At 34.1% G+C, this 15,582-nt stretch overlaps 1 protein-coding gene across 1 annotated transcript in view; it reads right to left on the bottom strand.

Annotated features, from left to right (window-relative positions):
* The window catches only part of GluRIIE (Glutamate receptor IIE), a 50,100-nt gene that overhangs the window by 4,171 nt on the left and 30,347 nt on the right, over window positions 1–15,582 (bottom strand). The window contains exons 11-13 of the mRNA XM_017615903.1: window positions 10,799–11,000; window positions 8,129–8,348; window positions 7,938–8,050 (exon numbers count right to left, since the gene is read on the bottom strand). Of these exons, the coding sequence (XP_017471392.1) occupies window positions 7,938–8,050; window positions 8,129–8,348; window positions 10,799–11,000 (535 nt within the window). The remainder of the gene's footprint in view (window positions 1–7,937; window positions 8,051–8,128; window positions 8,349–10,798; window positions 11,001–15,582) is intronic.

Below are 15,582 nucleotides of genomic sequence, written 5' to 3'. Positions count from 1 at the left end.
CATGCATAAGCTTAGTATTTTTTTATTCTCACAAAATTCGCATGCCAATGCTGAAAAGCTCATCAAAATTGAAAGCCATTAGGTAGGCTGCATTCAATTTGAGAAGCAATTTCATTATCAACATGTAGCCTTCAAGAAAACAATGTAACTAACTAGCTTCTGAAGAACATTTTCCATTTTAATTCCATTGTAGATTAACATTTTAACATGCATAAGCTTAGTATTTTTTTATTCTCACAAAATTCGCATGCCAATGCTGAAAAGCTCATCAAAATTGAAACTCAATTGAAACGGAAAAATTGAAAGCAAGTTGCCCATTCAAGCAATAAATAAGAGTGTGTTAGTGAAAAAGTGTGAGAGTATTGAAAATTGAAAGGGGAAAATTGAATGCGTAACGGCCCGGTTAGCAATAATTGGGTTCCACATAAAAATTTTGCACGCAAATACAACAAAAATCATACGATCGTGATAGAGATCTGGCTCAATTTTTGATCCGTTCTGTTTGTTTTGTTTCACTGATAACACTGGTTTACAGCAAAAATGTTCTGTGGATGCCACTATCCAATTCCTATGTAGAATTGCTGATGTAGAATTGCTCGGTGATTCCGAAAATCGAGTTAATTTTTTCTCTATGGATACTTTTTTGAGATATTTGCAATTTACCGTTATTCAGCTTAAATCAAAAACTGGTTCCTTTTAATCACGTATATCTTACGAACCGATTTAAAAATGTTAATATAAGATAGCCATATGAAAGCCAATTAAATTTTCCACAAACCGTGTATACATCACTTTCCGACAGGGCTTATAGTTTCTGAAAAATTAATTAATAATTCCAGCTTTTTTTTATTTTTTAATGAAAAAATTAAAAAAAAAAATCAGACCTTAAAAGATGGAAAATTTAAAAAATAACAGGTTCTGTGCCAAATTTTTGCTTTTGTACTAAAGCCTGTTCTGTTACAAAAAAAATCAAGTTAATAATATTAATAGATTGGCGCTTACACATATGTTAAGTGTTTGGCCGAGCTTCTCCTCCGACTTGGGGCGTGCGCCTTGATGTTGTCACACAAAGCGGAGGGACCTACAGTTTTAGGCCGACTCCGAACGGCGATTGTATTTTAATGAGAAGCTGTTTTTCATGGCAGAAATACACTCGGAGGCTTTCCATTGCCTGCGATGTTGCTTTGACCAGGGCTTGAACCCAGGTGCTGTGGGGTGGAAGCGCGCACTGCTTACCACTACACCACAGCGGCCGACGATCAAGTAACCGATGAAGAAAATCGATGGATAAATACCAAATAATGAGTGGTCAGATAAAAATGCGCAAGATCATTTGTATGAAAATTGAGCACGAAAGAATGTTACTCATACGCCGCGTACACCTAAGTTCTTCTGTTAAGGTTTGATTTTTTTTTCATTTTTTCATTAAAAAATAAGAAAAGCTGGAATGATTAATTAGTCTGTCAGAAACTATAAACCCTATCGGAAAGTGATGTATATACGATTTATGGAGGATTTCATTGCCTTCATTTGCCGTATTTTATATTAAGATGTTTAAATTGGTTCGTAAGACATACGCGATTAGAAGGAACCGGTTTTTGCTTTAAGCTGAATAACGGTAAATTGCAAATATATCGAAAACGTATCCATAGAAAAAAAATTAGCCCGAATTTCGGAATCACCGAGTAATTTTACATAAAAATTGGATAGTGGCGTCTGGAGAACAAAAACCAAAAAAAAACATTTTCATTGAATTAATAAAGGAACAGACATTCTGCCATTGTTTATTTTAGCGTGCTTCAAATAAGTCGCATTTATGTTAAATATTTATTTAAGTTAAAAAATATAATTTTTTTCCATTTAGTGAGTTAATTTCAAACATTTTTTAATCCTCTCGTGCTAGTAGTATAAAATAAGTGATACTGATACTCGATAACAAAAGAAGAAAGAAAGTGTAGACGAAAAGAGAGTATGGGGCGTTCATGTAACAGAGTGCTTAAATTTATAAGAATATCTGCTTGATAAAGTTATCGGTTTATATGAATACCACTATTGTAAAAGCTTCGTGTGCCTTGGGAGACTGATTGCAATGTGGGGTGTTTATTGCCTTCAGCCGTAGTGGGCGGCGTTGAAGAACGGATTTGCGACTTAGCATCACAACAAGGGCCCAAGTAGTAACTCGTCCAATCACCCGTGGTGCGCTCTCCTGAACATGCCTTAAAGAGGCACCAGCCAAGGCAGCAATTGCACTTGACTCATGTCACATTACGGCATATCCTGGAATGTCACACCGAGCATATTGTTGCAGGAACTAGGAGTACTTGGTGGCGGCGGTAGGTGGGGATGTGATACTGTGTATGTGGCGTGTCTGTCTATGGCGTTTGTGTCGTGTTGCTCAGGTGGACTCTGGTTTATGCAGTATGGGATCACAAATGAATGGTGCACAACCGATGAGCCCTAAGACCTAGGCGAGTTCGGAGGTGACTCCACCCGTTGCGGGAGTTGCACCTGACTGAGGTGGAGTTTGGGAGTAATCGTCTCTTGCAGCAGGCTCAGGTATCTGGTCCATGGTTTGAATCGATGCCAGCCCTGAGCAGAATAATGCGAACAACATTTAATAGAGAATACAAAGGTTGCGCCGATCTCGGACCGCCATTCCTCTCTTAACGAATTTGACAGAATCGTTGTTTGCATGATGTCACACTTGTGCAACTTGTTTACGTTTTCCTTGCAACATTTTTTCTTCTTCTTTCATTCTTGCTCACGTTTTGGCATTTCTCTCTCGCAATTGCACCAGTGTGACGTCACACTAAAGTTATTCTCAAAAACCCTCTCTGATCACCGCAATCTTGTATTCCATCATTCTTGAGTTGCTATGTATATCCTTTTTATATATTTTAAATCATTAAATGGTGGCGTGCCATAATGTCAATGGAATTAATGTCATTTACATTAATAAACAAATTTAAAGTGAATTAATATCAATTGCATTAATACACCGGCCAAAAGTGCAATAATGTCGAAAGAATTGTGGAAATAATGCCAGAAATGTTAAACATCATGCAAGCTTTAGGGGACGTGTAATAAGGCGCGGCGGAAATAACGTCCATGGACACTATTACTTATCGTCCATAGACAATAGCATTACCTTTTCGAAAGCGCAGTATAATCCATGGACATTATTGCTCTATCAAAAAATATTACCAAAATACTCTTCTAATATACTACATATTTACTATGATCATATAAAGAGTTCACAACGTGTTGTATACTGTCGTTTTGTTGGTTCTGGTTATCAGGTTATGTGGCTATATTTTTTATTCAGTTTACTACAATAGTTTAGAAGTGCGCGCTACCACTCCGCAAGGCCTGGGTTCAAGCACTGGTCAAAGCAAAATCGCAAAAAATATAGAAAAAAGGTTTTTCTTAGCATCGGTCGGCAGGCAATGGAAAACCTCCGAGTGTAGTTCTGCCTTGAAGAAAACATAAAACCATAAAACCAAATCGCCGTTCGGTGTGGGCGTAGAACTGTAGGCTCTCCCCTTTGTGTGACAACATAAAGGCGCATGCCACAAATCGGAGGAGAAGCTCGGCCAAACACTAATATATGTATAAACGCCAGTGTATTATTATTATCAGGGAACGGATTTTATGAAAATTGCCTTTTTTCTGATAAAGAGATAGAGTATATTCGACTAAGAATGTCAACGATTTAGCTTTCCCTGATTCCATATATATACACTTGAGGTTGCATTTTTTCCCTTTTTTAAGTTATTTGCCGAAGAGAAAGCCCTTATTCCTGATAATATAAAAGTTTCAAATGTTCCATATTTAAATTGGGCGCCACTTGTATCAACTCACGTCGAGTACGTTTAGTACATTCATTGCTGTGTTAAGGCCTGTTCTGTTATACAAAAATTCAAGTTGATAAAAAAAGAAGTAATAATTGGTCATATGAAAATACGCAAATTTTTTGAAGTGAGATTTCTTTAGCGGCGGTTGGTTGGGTGGGAGTAAATTGGCAAATTCAGCGGAAATTGCACACGGAAATGGTGCAACGGAAATGGTTGGGGCTGAAACAAGTACTTCTTGTGTGTATGCATATGGTATGGATTTAACAAAAACTTGCTAATAAAAGGTTCGAGGATAACACTTAGAAATAACAATACAAGAATGAAAGTAAAGGTGAGTACGTACATAGATAAAGAAATTTATAAAGGCAAAGGTAAAAACAAAAACAAAGATGTGTAAAGATAAAGGTAAAAACGAGGACCAAGGTAAATTTAAACACTTTACTTATATATATAAGGGCAAAGGTGAAGGGGAATATGTTGACGAAGAAAATGATAAACATAAAAGTAAAAACAAATATGAGGATGAGGATACCGATAAAAGTAAAGATGAAGATAGGGGAAGAAAAATTAAAATAAAGGTAATTAAAGTTGAAAGGATATAGGGAGAGACACAGAGACTCAGTCTGGGAACTATTTTGGGATTTTAGAGATATTCGAGATTCTCGAGACTTATCGATTAAATAATCGATATTTTTATCGGTTTTGTTATCGATATTTATCGATTTTATTATCGATATTTATCGATTTTGTTATCGATGTTTACCGGTTTTTTTATCGATATCGATAACTATTGATTTTTTTCTCGTTATATATCGACTTTGTTAGCGATGTTTATCGATTTTGTTATCGATTCTTATCGATTTTGTTATCGATATTTATCGACTTTGCTATCAATTTTGTAATCGATATTTATCGATTTTGTTATCGATATTTATCGATTTTGCTACCGTTATTTATCGACATGGTTATCGATATAAATCGATTTTGTTATCGATATTTATCGATTTTGTTATCGATGTTTATTGATTTTCTAATCGATTTAGCTACCAAAGGTATTATCGATGTTGCTATTGAAATTTTTATCGAATTTGTCTTCGATTTTGTTATCGATATTTTGATGGACGTTATATCGATAGAGTATGAAGATAAAAATGAAGATAATGGGAAAACAGAATAACATGAATGTTATTAAAACGAACAGTGGTAGAGGTGGGGATCTACATTGATAGAAAAAAAGCGAAAAAATATAACCTTAAGCAAAAGCAGATGTGTGTATGTATAGATAGATAAGTAACGTAAGTTTCACTTCCACAGTGTGGCCCAGGCGCACTTACTTTTTTTTACCTTCCTTTTATTAGCTCGGGATGAAACTATGTAATATTGATGCGCCTAAAAGGTGCAGCGATTTCTATTCTCAAGTTACATACCTGATGACAGTACGAATGGCAATAATAATGGGAAGGTTTTAGTTTTTTAAACTACAATTTTTTTATGTATGAAAAATGAGCAGGAACGAATGTTACTCATACGCCATGTCCACCTGCAATTATCTCGAAAACTTATCTATAGAATAAAAAATTTACTCGATTTTCGGAATCAGCGAGAAACTCTATGTAGAAATTGGATAGTGGCGTCCGCTGAATATGTTTCCTGTAAACCAGTGTTATTTTTAGTTTTTTGTCTCTTTTAGTGCCTTTTTTGCTATTTCTAGAGCCTGCCTATTTCGCTATTTTATTTTGCCGTTTTATAGGTTTTTAAGTCCTAAAAATCCTCCCCTGATTATTATTATTATAGGTAAATTATTTGTAACCAGATAATATAATAACCAAGCAAGTGCGAACACTAAGGTGGTCCAAAATTGCATGTGAAAAAGTAAAGTCGGAATTTTTATGCTCTCACCACCTAGGATTGTTCTATTCCGAAAAAATATACCCTTTTTTATTTTGAAATCAAAAAATATTTAGATGTCGATCAAGGCGCCCAAAGTTTTCCATGTATTTTATATGGGGGAAAAACAACTTTTCGTAAAAATGGTATAGAATAGATAAAAGTCAATGTTTTCTACCAGAAAACTGTTTATCTGCAGAAGATTCCCAATAATAGTACCCAAGTGCTTACTTAATTTATAGGTCCGCGAAAATCCCCGAAAAATGTAATGGGGCGACCAATATAAAATCGTTAGTATTAAACAATGGTTAAATAAACAATTGGATATTACTATTGAAAGTCTCCTAAAGAGAACCACAGTTTTCTGATCGAAAAATATTGACTTTCAAGAATTCTATACCATTTCTACGAAAAAATATTATTTTTTCCATGTTAAAATACATGGAAAACTTTGAGCGCTTTCAGCGACCTCTAAATATTTTATGATTTCAAAATAAAAAAATAGGGGTATACTTTTTTTCGATATAGAACAATCCTAGGGGGAGAGGGCATTATAATTCCGACCTTACTGTTTTTGGACCACCCTAGTGAACACACTAAGTGATTTTCTTGAACATTTAAAACTGAAATGTGTATGTACATATTTTAAGAACGAATTGACTTACAGTGATTAAGTACTAAGTATATATACAGATTCTATCAAAAAAGGCTAGCATAAATCCAAAATATGTAACTACATACATATGTATGTATATGTAGTTATTGGCACAGGTATTAACAGATAAGTGATGAAAATGAGGATTGATTTTGAGTTTGCCAGTTTTTTCTACAAAAATAATATATATTGGCAGAAGCAATAGATGCTATTTAGAAGATATCGTCTTCGTCTCATGAGGTTTCATCTTTGATTTGAACCGTGGACACTTAGCGCAAAAGCATATAAACTGTTGTTCTTTCTTCCAGTTTTTCAATTACAAAACAAAATAGTTATGTACTTTTGAGTGTAATTGAAAAACTGGAAGAAATAACAACAGTTTATATGGCTTTTTACACTAAGTGTCCACGATTGAAATCAAAGATGAAACCGGATGAAAAGAAGTGGATACCTACTCAAAAATTATGTATGGGTCGATTATCGATAGCAACCGAATTTCAGTTGCGTTGCTAGTTGCCAAAACGATATTACAGATGGCAACTGACATTTCTCAACTGGCAACTGCAGTTGCTACAAAGTGTGTATACAGGCAACTAAATTTGTATAGTTGCTGGGAAGGTTTTTGGAGCGTATTTACGAGCGAATTACGATTGAAGAGTATGCCATAAATTTTACATTTATTAACATTTTGCAATGCAGTTTGCTTTTACAGAATATGGTGCAAATAACAAAACAATAACTTAAAATTAAAGTTTCCGTGAAATACACGCTTTTGGCGAAACAAAAGGAAACACATATTTGCAAGTTTTTTCCTTTATCAACTGAAGCACCTCTTTTAAGATTACCGACGCACCAAGTTTCCAAAATTTAAGTGAATGCTGTGGCACTTCCTGCGAAAAATCCAAGAGGTGCGCAAGCTTTTAGGAGCGGAGGTATTGTAGCTGAACGAAGTCGTTCCTCTGTTTATTAACCAATTATACTACAGCTTCTGGAATTAGCTTTAAGTTAACACAAAACGATAATAAAAGAAAAACCTTGAAAGCATTAACTGTTGCTTACAGGGCAGGCGGTAGCTCTAGCTCTAGAATTTGAATTACCCTTAAAGTGTCCCCTGATTGAGACNCAAAACGATAATAAAAGAAAAACCTTGAAAGCATTAACTTTTGCTTACAGGGCAGGCGGTAGCTCTAGCTCTAGAATTTGAATTACCCTTAAAGTGTCCCCTGATTGAGAGTGCGTTAGTGCACTTCTCTTTCTCTTAAACAAATAATTGTGCTGAGCTTAGCTTTATTGCTGACTTTTCTTTAAAACTCTTCATTTTAATAATTTGATTTTACTCGCACAGCTTGTTTACAGACACTTGCTGATTGCCCAACTGTCAAATTTCGATTATCGAGTTGAAATTCGTAATACAAATTTTCTTTCCAGCTGGCAACCGAACCGCGGTTGCGTTGCTATCCGTAATCGACCCATAAAACTTCGATTATTATTAAATCACATAAACAAAAACAAAAGCAGGGGGGTTTTTAGTTATACTCAACAGTACAAATGCCGGCGCCCACTTCGTTCCACCATTTATTCTTCATTTTCTCCAATGATCCCTGTTCTTGCAATTGAAGTAGCGCATTGTTGAATCTGTCTCGGTAAGGCCAATCTAGTGTACAGTTAAGCATATGTATAATAATATAAAAATAGTTAAATACATACATAATGTACATAAATATCTGCTCACTTTTTCGCATAGCTATTCCATAGCCTTTTTCATCCAATGCATCGCCAACTTTCCTTAAATGGCATAGCCGCATCGTATTGTATTCAATTGAAGTAGACTCCATTAAGAAAGCGTAGGTCATGTCCACGCGGTTCACACCCTCCATGTTGTCATTGGTCAACAGCTCTGGATGGCTATTTAAAAATTTGTTCATTTTTATATGCCGTGGATCCTCCGATTTCTGGGTGGTTCATTAAAAAGTCAATTCTGGATTATTTGTTTCATCTTTCATCAATAATCAATAACAAGTAATTTTTAAGCAAAAACCAGACTAGTTGGGACCACCTCTAAGACACTACCTTTCCGATGCCGAATTATCGAAATCGGTTGACGTGGTCAAAGGTTATGCGTTAACATACATAAAAAAGATAAAAAAATATAACTCCTCCTTTTTTGGAAGTCGGTTAAAAACATAAACAACCGAGCAAAGACCAAATAAAGATTTCATCAACGGTTCATACCATTCACATACCATTTTTTTTTCCTAAAAAACGAAAGCTACAAATTTTTTCTTTCCACAACAAATTTACGACAAAAAAAAAAAACTACAATTAATTCCGTTGAAACCTTTTCAATATATCAATTCAGTTGTCAATGGTGCACTACATACTAAATTTTGTTGGAAAAACGGTCAACTCAATTTTTTTCCAGAAAAACGAAAGCTTAAAAATTTTTCTTTTCACAACAAATTTACAACAAAAAAGCGGATTTGCCGCTATGAGCCATATCAAGAATATTCATTAGAAAACTTCTTCTCTTCTTTATTGGCGCTGTAACAGCCTAAGCGCTTTTGGCCGAGTCCAAAACAGAACGCCAGTCATTTCTCTTCTGTGCTAACTGACGCTAATTGGAAATGTCAAGTGAAGCCAAGTCCTTCTTTGAAGATATTTTGAAAAATTTTTGCACACGCTTGTAATCTAATATTTCCTTCATTATCTCATTAAATCATCGAAATCGGTTCACTCTAAAATCTAGCTCCCATAAAATTGATTGTCCAGAAACGTCGTTTTGCGTTATGACTCTTCCAATTAAGCAGGTAAAAACTTAGTGTAGGTTCACTTTAACATATAGCACGCATACAATTTATTATTCAGATATGAAGTTAGATTTATAGCGCAAAAACACATGTCTGAGTAATTAGTTGTTTTGGAGCTATACGTTAAAGTGCGCCTATTTCGATAATTTTAAGGAATAATGAAGGCAATATTAAAAAACCGTTATGTGCAAAATTTTAGTCAAATAGCTTCAAAACTGAGGGAGCTATTTATAAAATAGTTAAAATTTAATCAAATTTTCAAATACCGTTATCTCTCAGTTGTTTTGGTGTTATACGTTAAAGTGCGCCTATTTCGACAATTTTAGGCAATAATTAAGGCAATATTAAGAAACCATTATGTGCAAAATTTTAGTCAAATAGCTTCAAAACTGAGGGAGTTGCTTATAAAATAGTTAAAATTTAATCAAATTTTCAAATACCGTTATCTCGAAAACCGGAGCCAATCTGGTAAAACGGGGGATGCCATTGAACGTAAAACGTCCCAATTAAGTGAGTTCAACTTTCAAAATCTTTGCTCAAAATTTACAACTTGAACAACGTAATTTGAATCCAGNTTTTTGCACACGCTTGTAATCTAATATTTCCTTCATTATCTCATTAAATCATCGAAATCGGTTCACTCTAAAATCTAGCTCCCATAAAATTGATTGTCCAGAAACGTCGTTTTGCGTTATGACTCTTCCAATTAAGCAGGTAAAAACTTAGTGTAGGTTCACTTTAACATATAGCACGCATACAATTTATTATTCAGATATGAAGTTAGATTTATAGCGCAAAAACACATGTCTGAGTAATTAGTTGTTTTGGAGCTATACGTTAAAGTGCGCCTATTTCGATAATTTTAAGGAATAATGAAGGCAATATTAAAAAACCGTTATGTGCAAAATTTTAGTCAAATAGCTTCAAAACTGAGGGAGCTATTTATAAAATAGTTAAAATTTAATCAAATTTTCAAATACCGTTATCTCTCAGTTGTTTTGGTGTTATACGTTAAAGTGCGCCTATTTCGACAATTTTAGGCAATAATTAAGGCAATATTAAGAAACCATTATGTGCAAAATTTTAGTCAAATAGCTTCAAAACTGAGGGAGTTGCTTATAAAATAGTTAAAATTTAATCAAATTTTCAAATACCGTTATCTCGAAAACCGGAGCCAATCTGGTAAAACGGGGGATGCCATTGAACGTAAAACGTCCCAATTAAGTGAGTTCAACTTTCAAAATCTTTGCTCAAAATTTACAACTTGAACAACGTAATTTGAATCCAGCTTTGTTTTCTATTTCATGTTTATTCCTCGTCTAACTTTTGAAGCACTTGATGAAAATGAGTTACACTTATATTAATCGATTTATTAAGAGAATACGAATAAAATGAGATGAGAGTGAACCTATTTTTTAGATTTGCCCATATACATTCTAAATATACAATAACACCATTTGCCGTTCGGAGGTGGGGTAAAACTGTGTGTCCCTCTTCTTCGTGTACTCCACAAATGGGGGAGAAGCTCAGTCAAGCCAAAATACCAAATACGTAAGCGCCAATATTTATTTATTTACATATTTTAAAATCCTTACCTCGAAAAACTCTCTTGTTGAACCGACCTTTCTTGCACCATACAATACGCCATGCTTATTTTCAGCAAGATCGTCTATAGAATCAATCAGGCTAGTTGGGTTTTCGATGGTTAAGAAAGCGGCCAAGTTAGCAGTATAGGATGAAACCATAAGCAAAGTGAAAAACCACCAAAAATAAGCGACAGTGCGTGTTGAAATGGCCCTAGAACGTGGATACAAAGACAATTAGTTCTTACACGCAAAATCACAACCATGTTTTTGCATATCGCTAGCTTAGAGTGAAATGTCGCTAAGTCCACTTTTTATGAAAACTCGTATTTTGATAGTGGCGGCTAGATAAATTAAAAATGCATCGTTTCGAAAAGAGTTAAGTTCCTTGTTTTATGTTTTCTCGTTTATATTCAATGAAAAGAAAATTTGCTAAGTCCAAGATAGTACGAAATCTTTGAATAAAGATCGAATCCCTCTTTTTTGCTTTGTTTTAAACAGGTAAAATGTTGTATTAAAAGTTTTGCAAAATACTTGAAGAAAATGCCTATAAGAAGTTTTTTCCTCTCATGTACAATTTTTAATTTGAGACTTAGCAACTTTTCACTCTAAGCAGTACATACACACATATTTAAGTCGCATGCTTACTCACTAAAAACTCAACAGCAATAAAAATAAATAAGCAGGATTAAAAAAATAGCAATATAATTTTCTAGGATCAATCAAAATGCTCGAAACTATAAAAATACATTGATTACATGCGATTTAAGTATTATTTATGCCGGTTCAGATTCTTTGAATTCCTAAATTATTCTTTTTAATCGCTTGCCCTGTTTGGGTCCAATCTAGTAATTACAGAAAAAAAAAAAAAATTGCATCTGAATGTATCTGTATGAATCTGTGTGAAGGTGGAAACTGATAATATGGTATTTTACTGTTGCGACAATACCAAGAATGCGATGAGAGTGTTTTGATAAGTAGTTTCCACATTGCTTAGTACAAATTGTTTATCTTTTGGGACAGCATCGTCTTACTCGTACTAATTGTGAAGCATATTCATATTCAAAATATAGTCGATGCAACTTTTTTGACAGATATTCTGTTGAAAATTATGTCAAAAGGCTGCAATTATGTATAGAATCGGTATTGGGTACCGAAAAGGAAGTATTGGGTACTGAAATCTTTCTGAAGTATTGGGTACTGAGTATTGGGTACCGGCAATTCAGCACATCACTAGTCTTGACTCACAACGAGCCTAGCGTGCTTCCGAAGTACGCTACACTTTTCCACCCAAATACGTTGCGCGCCAAGAGAAAAACTCCGGAAATTTTCCTCTCTTTATAACTTTTTAAGTCTTTTTACAAATTATGAAATATAAAAGAATAATAGACTAAAAGACATCGTAAAGCGGTTGAGAAATAAACTTTGTTTTAACAGTTACTAGCTTTTACCCGCGGGTTTCACCCCACGCCATAAGGAATTAAAGGGGTCATGTGACTTGTGATTCCGAAGTTATAACTGGTAAAATATTCCACGTTTATGTTAAGTGATACGCCGCTAAACAAACTCATTTATGTATACCTTACTATAAGCACCTACCATAGATATCATGTGACTTGCGGTTCCGAAGTTAGAGCTGATTAAATAATTACCGCCAATTTTTCCCCATGAGTATGGAATTTATTTTATTTATCTCGACAGCAAGTTCCAATGCTCTACCACAAATATTTCAAGAGATATACAATATGAAAATTTTAGCTAGTATAGGAGGTGCCACGCCCACTTTTCCAGTTTCTCTATGCCTATAACCTTCCCGGGATAAAAGCAAATAAGTGTGCAAAGTTTCGGGCGATTCCGTGCCGCGGTTCAGAAGTTATAAGGTAATAAACAAACAGACATTCACATTTATATATATAAATTAATAAATGTTACAAATAATTTTGAATGTCGAAATAAAATATAACAATTAGTTGTTAAGCGAAAAACACACAGCGAGTTCAATGCTCATACAAAAATTTTGGTAAAATTTGGAACTTAACCACCCTGGAGGTACCAGTTTCGAAAACAGTTCACGTGTTCCAAAGTTATCTGGTAACATACCCCAAAAAGATTCCAACGAATTGAAGTTTTTTTTTAATTCGGTTAAAAAAGTAAGAAAACATCTTTACGTATTTTAAAAATTAAATGAAAATAAATGTATAAGATTAGAAATAGAAATGTTTATAATTTAATCTGATATTCATATAGAAAAATCTGTGTTTGGCTTATTCCGTTTTGAAATGGCTTAATTTTAAATGTTTTTACTGTGAATTTGACAGACACATGCAATAAGAAGTATCACAAGTAATTTTTAAGAAAAAAAACCGACTTCAACTCTCATATAAAATATATATATATATATATATATATCTCATGATCCACTGATCGGATCTTAACGAGATTAGTATGGGACCACCTCTGAGACACTACCTTTCCGATGCAAAAAGAAATGGGTTGAGGTGGTCCAAAGTTATGCGGTAACACACATAAAAATAAAAAAAAATAAATACATAAATAAAAAAATTTTCTGACGAACTGATAACCTCCTCCTTTTTTGGAAGTCGGTTAAAAATTAACAGCGGGTTCTTTTATTATTGAGGTTGATGATTACGAACCTAGAGCATGACTTTAAAAATTCATAACGGCGAGCCCAATATGGCGGCCAAAAAAAATAAAGCCGATCCGATTCGATTGACAAATTTTCCTCTGGGGTTCTTGAAAAAATTCAAAATGGCGGACCCAATATGACGAAAAAAAATTTAAATCGATTAGATTCGCTTAAAACTTTACAATGAAGAGTACTTAAGGTCTCTGTTTACGAATCTGAAATCAGATTTAAAAAATTCAAATGGCGCATCAGTTTGACAACGCCGGTAATCTTCTGTGGCTGTGTCTATCAGGGAGCTTTTCCTAAGCGGCTGGACTCATGTATTTGAGTGGGTTCCTGGATGGTTTAGATTCACAACTGTTGCCGATATTTGGTGCTACGGTTGAGTTTTGGGTTTTGATGTTCATTTTTATCTTTTCGGACACCGTATATCAAACCATAAATCATCGTTTAAAGTGCAAAACCGCGTATCAGCAAAATGTAAAACCGCGTATGTGAAGTTGTAGAAATTATTTTCTACAGCGTAAAAGCACTCATATTTCAAAATGGTTCTCTTTTTTTTTATAAAGCAATCGCATATCTGCCTAGTATATTTCAGGACGAATGGATAAGGATTGAGCCAAGAGCTTGTGAGAGCAAATCCAATTTTTGGCAGCCAATGTCAGTTAAGCGGTTTTGCAGGATAACGATACGCGGTTTTGTACTTTAAACGACGATATGTAACTCAAAAATTTAAACTAACAAGGGCTGGGATTTTTTGTATATCCGAATATACGAATTGTTTCAACCGTACAACCGACTCACCACCCTGAATTAATTTTGAATCAAAATTATTAGTTAATTAAGAATTGAACATTTAAACTTTCCGAAAATAATTCTTATATTTTTTTTATCATAGTAAGCGCTGATTTCAAATTACATATGCAGCATCTAACCTATCAATGAACACATGCATGAGTAACTTAAACCGTATAGGCCTTTTGATACTTAAATTTATATTCGTAGTGTTTCTATATAAATGCATTCTTATTTAGTGTATGTCCTTCGGCTGTTTTATATAGATAATCAAAATAAACTATTTGGTAACCATTTTGGTCGCGGTTTTCAAATCTTCTACAACTTTGGCACTTAAATATGCCAAGTATTTTCAACAGAAATTGTTGAAAAATGGCGAAAACCGTTACAATGTACCAATTTCATTGATTGCAATCAAAACCTTCTACAATATTGTAGATTGTAATTTTTACAATCAAAGTAAAAGCAATCAGTTTTGATCGCAATTAAATAGGTTACACCATGAAGTATGTATATTTTTCGATTGCATTCCAATTTTATTGCAACTCTTTACAGCTCTGCCCCGTTGACAGAGAATATCCTAGATGCATATGTACATACTAATGGCAAAAATCCCTAATGGGTTGTTGAGAAATCTCTTTCTACGAGATTTGGATGGGTGGTTATTTTCCTGCCTAAAGTGCTGTTTTCAGTTCTCAAGCAAAACGAAAACTTCGTATAAAGTGACGAACAAGAAATGGAAAACAATTTTCTTCTATCAAAATTTCTTAAATCCGTTTGAAGCTCTTAAGAAAAAAAATTCGTATATTTATTCAGGGTTCGTATTTGCACACACATGCTCTGCTCACACACACGCCAGAAACACATTCAACTTGCACTCACTGCTCATACACATGTGTGTGCATAAGTGGAAAACAAACTCTACTCACAGAAAAGTGTGTGCTGTTTGTTATTAAGCACATGCACATGTGTGTGAGCCGATTTTTGTACAAATTTCAGCCCATGCACATGCACATAATATATTCCATGATAAAAATATAGTAAGGTATAACCGCTGAGAGTCACTTTTAAAATTCTTGACGTTTCCAAACAATTTAATTTTTAAATTTACTCACAAACTCACACACACATTTTCATTTTCAATCTCAAGCAACAACAATTTCGAACAATTTCAATTTTTTATTTTCACTTTTATATGATTTTAAAATGTTGGCAAACTTCAAAAAAAAATCATGGCCGACAAATTGAGAGAACGGTTCTACCTTGCTATGTTTTTATCATGATATATTCTTAAAAGAATTTGTTTATTAAACGTTATTTTTTGAAAAACAATTCAATAAAAAGTGAGATGTTG

This window comes from Rhagoletis zephyria, unplaced genomic scaffold (assembly GCF_001687245.7).
Source record: "Rhagoletis zephyria isolate East Lansing unplaced genomic scaffold, Rhagoletis_zephyria_1.1 Rzeph_scaffold_01097, whole genome shotgun sequence".
Taxonomy (NCBI): Eukaryota; Metazoa; Arthropoda; class Insecta; order Diptera; family Tephritidae; genus Rhagoletis; species Rhagoletis zephyria.
Note: the sequence above shows the minus strand (reverse complement) of the source record. Positions and strands in the feature narration are given on the sequence as shown.